The sequence below is a fragment of the Polyodon spathula genome, chromosome 6, assembly GCF_017654505.1.
Source record: "Polyodon spathula isolate WHYD16114869_AA chromosome 6, ASM1765450v1, whole genome shotgun sequence".
In the NCBI taxonomy this organism is placed as follows: domain Eukaryota; kingdom Metazoa; phylum Chordata; class Actinopteri; order Acipenseriformes; family Polyodontidae; genus Polyodon; species Polyodon spathula.
Genome location: NC_054539.1, coordinates 66,268,277 through 66,279,569, shown reverse-complemented (window position 1 = coordinate 66,279,569; position 11,293 = coordinate 66,268,277). Strand labels below are relative to the sequence as shown.

At 36.2% G+C, this 11,293-nt stretch overlaps 1 protein-coding gene and 1 non-coding gene across 2 annotated transcripts; one reads left to right on the top strand and one right to left on the bottom strand.

Moving 5' to 3' along the window:
• Positions 1-2,214: 2,214 nt before the first annotated feature.
• Positions 2,215-2,286, bottom strand: trnaa-ugc. The gene has a single exon. It is a non-coding gene; the product is annotated as a tRNA-Ala (tRNA).
• Positions 2,287-5,895: 3,609 nt separating this feature from the next.
• LOC121317492 (epidermal retinol dehydrogenase 2-like) lies at positions 5,896-10,822 on the top strand. The gene is made up of 6 exons (XM_041253490.1): positions 5,896-6,815; positions 7,627-7,761; positions 7,907-8,006; positions 8,404-8,548; positions 9,145-9,270; positions 9,660-10,822. The coding sequence occupies exons 1-6, from the start codon at positions 6,450-6,452 to the stop codon at positions 9,865-9,867; spliced, it is 1,080 nt and encodes a 359-aa protein (XP_041109424.1). The 5' UTR covers positions 5,896-6,449; the 3' UTR covers positions 9,868-10,822.
• The last annotated feature ends 471 nt before the right edge of the window (positions 10,823-11,293 follow it).

The window sequence follows — 11,293 nt, the reverse complement described above, 5'->3', positions numbered from 1 at the left end:
AGACAAATATACTAAACGGTCACAAGACATCAAGTACATGCAAAAACGTTTGTCCTATCATGATTTATGATGAATGTAAGACCCCAGGCATTCATGTTGTACATATAAAGATAAATTAATATACTTGATATTCCCCAGATTGTTAATTATCAAAGAAATAGTGCACAACAGTGCCATCTGCATGACCAGAGAGGATTCCCTTTCCAGAGGATTCCCTTTTAACAGTTGAAGAAGTGCTGATAGTAACATTGGAAAACAGACCTAATCACCACCTAATGTTATTATAAAAGGGTGTCACGTCACGACATGTGTAATAAGACTGTAAAACATTGAAGTATACAAGAAAATATCGTTCACCATGTATTGTAATAATGATCATATTAGGAAACTGTGCCAGGACGAGCACAACATTTCTGCATTTTAATATTGTATAAAGTGTGACCAAGATATTTACTTTGATGATAGAGAATCTCTTCCATATATCGTGGATGGCTTATTGGATATATATTGGCAAGACGAACCTGGGAAAGTCAGATACAAGTTATGTGCAATATTTACAAAAATAAATGAAAAATAAATGTGTATTTTGTGCATAATGGAGAATATTGTTGTGGTGGTAAATGGCACGACAGGCGTTTAATAATAAACAGTATAGTTCAATGTTTACTTTAATGTGTTTAATTTGTTGCTTTTACATTACACAAAATGGATGGCAAGTTTCATTATAAAACCACTAGGTGGCTCCCAATGACCAAGTGCTGAGGTTCTTAAAGGCGATAGGAAACACTTTTCGGTTTGCTTGTAAATTATCTAATAGATGGGAAAGCAATGTAAAAAAAAAATCCCTCCTGTGACGTTACTGGCTGGAGAAGGCCGCGTGAGAAGTGTGAAAAGTACGAATTTGTGTAAAGTAAGCGATTTCTCGAAAGCAAATTGTTTGGAAAATGTCACATTTTAACATGAGATTCAGAGCTTTGCAATTGTGACTTACAGCTGATGATTTTGTACAATATCATTATAACAGAGTAATTTACGGACGAATTACTTGTAGTTTTTCACGAGTTGTCAAATGCCCACAATATTTAGTAGTAAAATAAACGCACTTAGCATCAGTGAAAAATAAAAACAATGCTTACTATCTATGAGAAGATTTAGTTTCAGTTTCTCTTGCAGAGAAATTACAAACAAGCAAGTTACAGTGAGGGAAAAAAACGAGTAGGATATACTGTTGTTCTAACAGAAATCAAACTGATATTCTGAGATAATTTTTGGTGCAGAAAAACAACTACGTCACACTCTTGGAGTTAACTGCCATACCAGCATTGTCCCGCCCCTTAACAACAAGTACACACTCTTGATTCGCTGGTACAGTACTCTCTGACCTTTCAACTACCACCCAATAGGCTCTCGGTGACTGTCACCGATAAATGTACTGTAGTCAAAGTAGATTATCCACTTACGCTGCTACATACAGGTAAGCTACTGTATTACAAAAAACAAGCAACCGCGGTACTTCTAAAATGCCTTAAATCATGTAATAAAATATTGCAGCGTTTGAAAATCGTAGTATTATTAATAAAGATCGCCCTTATATATAAAGCCGCCCTATCTTAAGCGCAGCAGTCATTTTGATCAATTTAAAATAAACGCCGCGACTCCAAATTGAAGTAATAATACGGTAAATGTGTAGATGTATTATTTTTTTGACATGTTTCACATAACTCAAAGGTAAACGTGGAATTAGTTTTACTAATAATACCCTAATTGGTTTATTGCGAGACTTGAGACACAATTCAGATGTTTGAGTTGCATTGCTTTTTTTTTTTACTGCATTAAAAATTCCCAAGAAAATAGCTAAACGAACCCAGAAAACATTGCCAACCAATTTTAATAAAGTTGTTTAAAAAAATAACTGCGTTGTTTCGATTTTCTTATAGATATTGAAAACGATAGTTTGGTGTTGTGTTTTTGCTGTCGGTTACAGACAGGTCGAGAAGCATCATAGCTCTCCCCTAGTAACCATATACAGAAAGACTGCAAAACAAAAACGTCGCAGTTGTTGGTGTTGCGTGATGACCTAAACAGCAGGACTCGTTTTTGTTTTCAGCAGCGCCAGAAACAAATGGAATTGATTGATTTTAATAAATATGTTTAATGTTTTTTCTAGTTTTACAGAACATGTTGTTCTTAAAAAGAAAAAAAAGAAAAAAAAACTGGAGATGCCGGGGATTGAACCCGGGGCCTCATACATGCAAAGCATGCGCTCTACCACTGAGCTACATCCCCTATATTAGGAAGTCCGACCTTTGTATGTAAGAGAGCCAAAGTTAAAATACTTCAATACGGATACATTTTGTAAGCGCTTTGAAGTCCGCTTCATATCTGATCAAGTTTCGCTTCATGCAAACATCCTGGCTTTCTTCTGTTAACCTTCAGCACAAGAGTCAAGCGGGAGAATGCCTGTTTGCACATATATGTGGTGCCAACAAGACAACAAAACTGACATTCTGCATTGTGCCATATGGAAGTGGAAGTTCATTCCAAGTTTGGTTGAGGTTATCTTCCCGCTCAAACTTCTTAAAATCTTTTCTGCACCTTGCCAAGCAAGGCTTTCCAGATTTGAATCTAGTGCGAAACTGCTCAACCCAAATGTCTGACTCCTTTAAGTCTGCAACTTCCAGCTCCAAGTCTCTGATTGAGAAGCTCAGAATCACTGTCAAGTCCAGTGCTTCCACACAAGTCTCATGGGGACGAATCATAAACTTGAAGACCTTTTTGTTCTGCGAGCTATTTCAATCAATGTTTTTCCTTTTTTATGCAAATCAAGGTTGTTATAGTAGAAAACATACGTGGAGGCTTCAAGTAAATTGTTGATGCTCACAATGCATCAGAGTAGAAAAATGCAACGTGTCTAAGACTTTTGCACAGCTGTGTATATTGTTTAAGAAACAGCTTATGTGCACCGTGAAAAGTGCTTAGGCACATGAAGACACTTTGATTAAGCTTCTTTTCAGAATTCTATCGAATTCCATCTTGCACTTTTCACGAATCCGTGTTACATTACTGTGACAACTACATTCGAAACGAAAATGTGATTTGTTTAAAAAACAGGATTGTTTTCAGTCATCTCCTCTTCCAGTGCCACTGTTGTTTGTGTTTTTTTTCTGCTAATGTTTAGCTGCTTGCGCTGGTTTTGGTTACAAGTTATTTTTTCAGAACATCTTTATAATCAGAAAAGCAATTTGTAGCTGGCTTCAAGAACTTTTACACAGTCACAGAAAAATTGGTTTGGCTCATTCAGAGAAAGATAATTAAATATATTTGCCTTTTCTTAACATTTAAGCCTAAAGTCTCTTTCACAACACATGTAATCCACACAATTGCTGGTTTCAATCTTACAAGTCATCAGATTTCATTTAAGTCATAATAATAATAATAAAATAATAATAATAATAATAATAATAATAATAATAAATAATAATAATTCATGATAAAATCTTTGTTTCTTACAAGAATCACCCGAGACAAGATAATTTACATTTTGTACTGTACTTTTCCCTGCACCATATAGAAATCATTATAACATTTTTTATTCACAGATCAAAGAAGAGAAAATACATTTCAGTTGAGCTGATCACTTAGTGGTATTTTCCATTAATAGCAATAGAAATAGTACTGGCAATGCTCCACATGCAGACTTACTACAACCCTGAGTTCAGACCTGCACACTGTGGGCATGGAAACTATGAACTAAAGAAGAAGCTTCATTACATGGTCAACAGTCCTGTTCACATGTCACTTCCAGTTCCAATCATTGAACAGATAGTGGTTCTGTAACAAAAGTGTAATGTGTGGGGAAAAAAGACAACAGTATCGGATGTCACAAAAGTCTATGGCAAGATACTGTGGATCCTGGATACGTTTCACTCTGTGCACAAACTAGCATTTTGCAGTGAAAAGCATAGATGGAACACATTTTCATGCAGTAAAACTTCTACCTTAGCCTTCTACTTGCCCTTGTCCAAGTACTGGTAAATGCTACCACGTTTTGGCTGCAGAGATGGCAATTGGGGACAAAGAAGCTGAAGATAAGTGTACATATTCACTCTCTGCACTGCTTAAAAGAAAACATGAAAAAGCAAATTAGTCTGGGAAAAAAAAACAAAAAAACAGGAAAGACGATTATGATTATGATGTGGAACCAGCACCAGACTCTTCAAAAGGTGCAATGAAGAGAAACAATTATGAAGACACAATGCTGGGTGACTTAATCATAGGAAGTCTAAGCAGAATAAAAATTAGTCCGAGCATAGCCTGGAAAAGGCATTACATTTTGCTTGTAAGACAGTGCAATGTGATACATCGAATTACAGTGAAACAGCTAAATGTGCATCACATTTCAGTGATACCAGCTTCTTTCGGAAAGAAACTGAACACTTTGGCTTCAATGATGAAGATGGAAATCCAATTACCAAACATTCCACACCAAAGTCATGTAATATAAAGACTAGCTTTCCATGGGACACGCCTGAAATTGAAATGACGTATCAGCATCTTCCTTGAAAATATGTACAATCATTAGACCCAGAAAATCGGCTCAATTCAGCAGTGATTGAAGATGCGATTTCTGCTCTTGTTTGCAAAAACCTGACATTTTGTATTATGTTCTGGAAAGCAATGCAGCTGTAAACAAAGACATTGTGTTAATTCCATCAACACTGGTGTGTGGGGTCCTGGAAAGCACTGGTGTTTTGGTGTGGTAATCCTTTCTACACATGAGTAACTCTTGATTCTAAAAAAAAAACAAAACAAACAAAAAAAAAAAAAAGCTCAAGCACATGGTGCTGTTATTGTTATTTATCGTTGCTGCCTGCTGTCAGATGCAACTATCCAATGCAACTTTCAATAAAGAGGAGTGGAATGTGTTCCTATGCTGAAGAGGTGCAGCGAAACAATTCATATGACTGTGGGTTGTACACAATTTGAAACACATGTAAAAAAAAAAAAAGAACACATTTGGAAAGACATTGCCGTGGACTTGGGCAAGAATGATATTTATCATAAATCATGAAAACGTGGACTGTGTGCAGTTTAGGTTATTACAAACATTTACTTTTTATTTCAAATTGTAGTCGAGGAAGTAAAGAAAAAATGGCCTAACTTGGAAACACATATCAGAGAAAGAAGCGTGACAGGGCAACCAAGAGCGGTCAGGGCTTAACAGTCAGAAAGGAGGGGCAGTACATGAAAGTGATGGAAAGTATTTTTGGTAGTTCATTGCTATAGCTCTATAGCTTCTCAAATATATATATATATATATATATATATATATATATATATATATATATATATATATATATATATATATATATATATATATTACAGGAGCGAGTGTTTTAAAAATTAAATATTGGTCATAGGGTTCCTGATACTATGACAACCATGTTGTGTAATGTCATATGTTTTTTTTTTTTTTTTTTTTATTTTATAAACATTATTGTAATCTAGTAGAAATGTAATAATTAGCACATGTTTTCCATCAGCTCTTGCTGATCATTAAGTTTATACTACATTTAATATATTTTTTGTTCAAAGTTATGTAAGAATTAACAAAATTGTATTTATTTTTTATTAAAATACTGAAACTAGGTATGTTTACTACAAAGCCTCTACTGCACACCAGCTTCTCCTGGTCAAAATGAAGGAAGTGCAGGGCTAAAGCTGGTGTTGATCCACAGGGCCTTCCCTTCCTAATAACTGATATTGGTTATCATATGAAAACCAGCCAGTTATTACATAAAAGTTACCAAGAGGACACATTCTCTAGGCCTCAAGGTCTGCAGCGTGTCACAAGTGACACTTTTTGGTTAAATAGCCTCTTGGGCTGATGAGTCTGAGTAAGATCATAAAACTCTTGATAACAGAAATGTATGTTCTGGGAAGACTTGAAGGTCAGCTACTGCTCATATTATACAGACTGAAATCACAGTATAAAACATGCATTACAATTTCTAATTGGATCAATTAATGCTTATGGTGTTTGAGTCTGTTTGAATAGGTGGTGGACTAACTCCCTGCTGCTACCCATTTACACGTGTTTCTATTTAAACAACACATAACAAACTCCACCACATGTTTGTCTTGCAAAGGCCTTTGATTTTCATTGCACAGTACTGGAAGCAGGCTATTTAAATTTAGCCTCTGAATGTCCTCCAGGCACTTGGTAATATCATTTAACAATATGTGACGACTAGGATTCCAATCCAGAAATACATCACACTCACACAGAGCAGCGCTGCCTTTATCACTGAGGTACTGAGAAAGGAAAAACACATTTACTGAACAGCTGGAAAGGTGATGTTTCTGTACAGACAAGCAGGAAGTGAGATAGTTTGATCAGGATATCAACAAGCGTCTCAGTTAAATATTAGCAATCAGAATCAGCTGTCATGCATAATCTTTTTATTTACTATATTGAGAAAGCTATCATCAGCCTGAAGGTTGTGAAAGAGCTCTTTTATTTAACCTTCGGGACGTTCTTCTATGTTTTTGAGGCCTTTGCGCGGCTGTTGGTCCATCCACCCAGAAAGGATGTTGAAGGAGAGATCGTCCTGGTTACTGGTGCTGCTCAGGGTATTGGAAAGCTTATAGCAGAGAAGTTTGGCGTACTCGGGGCCACCCTGGTGCTTTGGGATAATAACTTGGAAGCCATTGAACAAACAACAAAAGAGCTAAGACGCAGTTTGGATGTCAGGGTCTATGCCTATGTGTGTGATTGCAGCAGACGGACAGAGGTTTATAAAGTTGCAGAAATGGTAAGTAAAAAAAATCCTAAGAAATGACTTTTGAAGATACATGCTGTAGGTGACCTATGAAATCATTTTCACAGTTAAATGGTCTGGCTTTAACTTGTGAACACTTAAAGCCACCACATTTAAACAATCTTGTTTTGAGCTAAGTGAAAATAATTTTAAAATGTCCCCTAAGTGGATGTTAGTTTGCGCCTGTATGTGTACTATATGTGTGGTTGTCTCAGTACCCTACATTTGCCTGCCATTTGAGTGTGAATGGCAGAGTCAGCGTTGTACAAAGTGGAACAGAGGTCATATGTGCTGATATTAAGGAGACTTGTCTTTAATCTGTGGAGGCCTGGGTTTGGTGCTGGCTCAGGTCTCAAATGAAATGAGTTTGGTATCCTATACCTACCACTCAGCTGCCAGAGCTGTGAAGGGAAACTGTCAAAGAAGCTGAAAATACTGTACTTGACTGTAGTCAGTGCCATTGTCACTCACATATATTTATCAGCCAGGTACTTGTATATTTTGCACCTAGAACCATGGTAGTACTTTACTTAATAACATTCTCTTCCCTTTATAAACTAAGCATATTTATAAAGTAAAAACTCATTTAGTTCTAAAACATTGTTCAGTAGTCATCATACGATAGTAATCAATTTATGAGCATGAAGGCAAATGCAATCGTGTTTAAATGGTCATTATATTAAGGTCCAGTTAAAGCTTAAAAGGAAATGTAGACGCGTCCTCTACCAGACTTATTAGAAACACTTCTGGGATCTAATGTGTAACCTGTATCTAGGAGGGTTTCTTTTGTGTTTTTGTTTGGCAGGTGAAGAGGGAAGTAGGTGATGTGTCCATACTGGTGAACAATGCCGGAGTGGTAACAGGAAAGTACAATTTTACAGATGCCCCAGACAATTTGGTGGACAGAACTTTAAGGGTTAATGCAGCAGCACATTTTTGGGTAAGTGAATTAACATTGCATTGTGCTCTATTCAAATTCATATTCATGTTTGCAAATAACCCTGTATCATGCAAATCAGTGTTTAAGTTGTGTGGGCAACAATGGAAGCAAGTTTAAGTCAAACTTTTTTCTTTACATTTTTCAGACCTACAAGGCTTTTTTACCTACCATGATGGCCCGTAATCACGGCCACCTTGTGTGTATTGCTTGCCATGGAGGACTGTTTGCAATGAATGGTTTAGCAGGCAAGTCAGCTGTGTTCTACTAACTAAACAAAGCAACATCTTTCAGAGCTGGCCCTCAGACACTGGTTACATCTTGTTGGTGCCCTTATTTTGCCATGGATGGTGTTAGTCCCTGCCCCATGGTGTTTGTATTGTGCGTTTCAATCAGGTGCCTGAATCTATTCCACTCAGGGCTCCCAAATATGGGTCAAAACTAGTTAATTTAATTATCTCCTTCTTCTGCCATGGAGAGCTTGTGATAGTTTGATGAGTGGTTAACTGGGGTTATCACTAATTATGTACTGTATTATTTATATTCTGGCCAGATTGTCCATGAACAGGGCCTTTTGTTGTATTTATGAGTCTTGATCTTTAAAACTACAGACCAAATGTAATCTGTTTTGTTTTTCTCACATAGATTACTGTGCAAGCAAGTTTGCTGCTGTGGGTTTTGCTGAATCCATAGCTTTGGAACTTCTTGTTCTTGGAAAGGAAGGAGTTAAAACCACTATTGCATGCCCCTACTTGATCAACACTACCATGTTTGCAGGCTGCCAGACAAAGTAAGAGATCTGGGTTCAAAGGATACCGTTCTCACTAAAGTGATTGTAGCTAATACAATAACTCCATAAATCTTACCTGCTGTGCACTTCCATTCGTTATATAGGTCACAAGCGTCAATGTTTGAAAGATTCACGTTATAGTAAATAAACATGTATTTTTATTTTAAAACATGATATAGTACCACACGTGATCAAAGATATGTCTGTTTGCAAGCCATGCGCTCAGTTAGTGTTGCGCTTGCTTGGTCATTTCCACCCCTTCAGTGGCTACTTTCCTGTTATTAACCAACCAGCTGCTTACTCTATTGACTGACATGTTTTGACCCCAAAGATATTTCAAAGTCAAATTCAATGTTAGACTTTAACAGGACACAGTCAAGTAGAATTGAAAGAAACACAGCCATGGCGTGAACATCTTCGAGTTAAAACAAAGTAGCAGTATACATTACACAGTTCTGGTGATAACCTTCTCCTAGTTTTATTAAAAGAATATATGTGAGTTCTTAAGAATACATTGGATGGACATCCCATATTTGTTCTTTAAGACATTGCCAGTAATGTGCCCATTCATGTAACTTTTTTGGTTGTCGTTAAAGGTGGCCTTCATTTCTGCCTATCATGGATCAGCATGATGCTGCAGAGAAGATAGTGGACGCCATCTTAAGAGAGAAGCTCTATACGCTTCTGCCGTTTAGCTTATACTTTCTGATGGCCTTAAAAAGGTAAACATCGAATTCCTTCCTTTTCATGATTTTGGTGAACATATTTTAAAATATTATTGATGCAACCAAATCATGGGAGCGAGACAGACCCCGCAACACAGGAAATAAAAAGAACCAGGAAGCACCAGTTTAAACTTTGTAATGCCTAGGTTTGGAAAAAAAAACAAAAAACGACAACAATAAAATGACTGGTGATGAGGTTGCATTTGCTAATAATTCCTTATTTAGCAATATTTTAATATAAGAATATTGCTACAGACCTTATTACTGCACACATGTTTAGTGAGGATTAAAGGCAACAGTGGTCAATAAAAGCCCCATAGAGTTAAAGTGTTCTACTCAATGGCCCATGCTGTGAGTCAGTTCATTGATTTAACTTTTTGTTCCAGTGTCATGCCGACCAAACTTGGAATTATTTTTGTAAACTTTCTGGGAGGCTTGGACCTCATGGACCAGTTCAGTGCTGTGACGCTATCACCTGCAGCCAGCTACAAGAAAACCCAGGAACCAGCCCAGCTTCCCAAAGAACAAACAAATCTCAAACAAACAGCAGGAAATATCTCAGAGTACAATTCAAATGAGAGTGACCGGGTATAGACGGGTAGATGTACGGGATGCAATTTTCTGTTGCAATGTGTTTGTTCTGTTACAATACTTTGAGAAAAATGAATTAAACTATACATGGAAAGCCATATTTTCATACAGAGAGTGAAATTCAAGAAATCTTCATGTACTGATAAACAGCTGCATTTTCGAAAGACAAAGAACTAAATCAAGAATCATAAGCCAGATAATCAGAAGTTCTCAAACTCGCAAATTTGTTTTCAGGAGGGATCACAACACCATCAGACCACAATGCAGCAAGGTATTTTATATGTATTAATTAACATTAATTTTGAAACTCTGTCAGATTAAGAATACTACAGTGTGTCTTTTTGCTTTATTATTCCAGTTCATTCACTACAAAATCTAGATGAGATATTGCTGTACCAGGAAGGCAATAGAAGTTTCACCCATTTCAGGTTTTAATACAAGCTTGATAAGCCACAGTCTGTATGTAACAAGATAAGGTGTGTCTTTTTAAACTTCTTGTAAAACCAGGAGCAGATCAGACTGCTGTTCAGTGGGAATCTTATTTCCATCCTTGTTCTAATGCATTTGTAAATGGCCAGTTCAGACACTTTAAAGGTGGCCCCAGTTAGTTTGAGAACCACTGTTTAAAATGTATGAACTAACTGTTTCCGAGGAGGTATGGCTTATCCCCAAGTCTTGCTCTAAAGTTACAAAATCTATGTAAAAATCATGCTTTTGTAGCTTGAATCTACTCATTAACTTCTAATTGAGTTAACACTTGTCAAGATTTGTGCCTTCTTTTGGAAATCGTGTGTTTTCATGTTAGATTTCAAAATGTCAGATTGTTCAATTTGTGTCAGTTTTTCGTTAAGTATATGGAAAACTTCAACGCGTTATGTAATTGAATATGTTAACATAACATTATTTTTTTTTGTTATATTTAGAGATTCAAATATTAAACTACAATAACCAAAAACTAGTCAAAACATTTATTTGTTTTTATTTTATTTCTAATTTTGTAAACCTGTTTCCTAGTCCCTGTTTGTAACATGTATATATAATGATTCAGGTGGATTTTGCATGCTTTATTGTGATGGGAGGATTGAAATTTGTGAAATGCTGGAAGTAGAAATTGCAACAACAGGTTGGCCTGAGAGAAAACTGTAGAAACAGTTCTTGAATTAAGAGCATACAATCAGATTTGTATAAGTAGTCTAAAATGAATACACCTGAAGTACATTCTTTCCCACAGTTGTTTTTGTAATTGGTTTAAATGAAGTAAAGATGCAACAGCACCCAGCAATATTTTTGCTTTGCAGATTTTGCCATGAAATAATAGTATGTTTAACTAAACTAGAACAGCTTTTTTCCTGAAACAGTGTTTACCAAACAGAAAAGTATTTCCATTATGTTTCTTTGGTAAATCTAATATTCCCATGTCACATTTTGT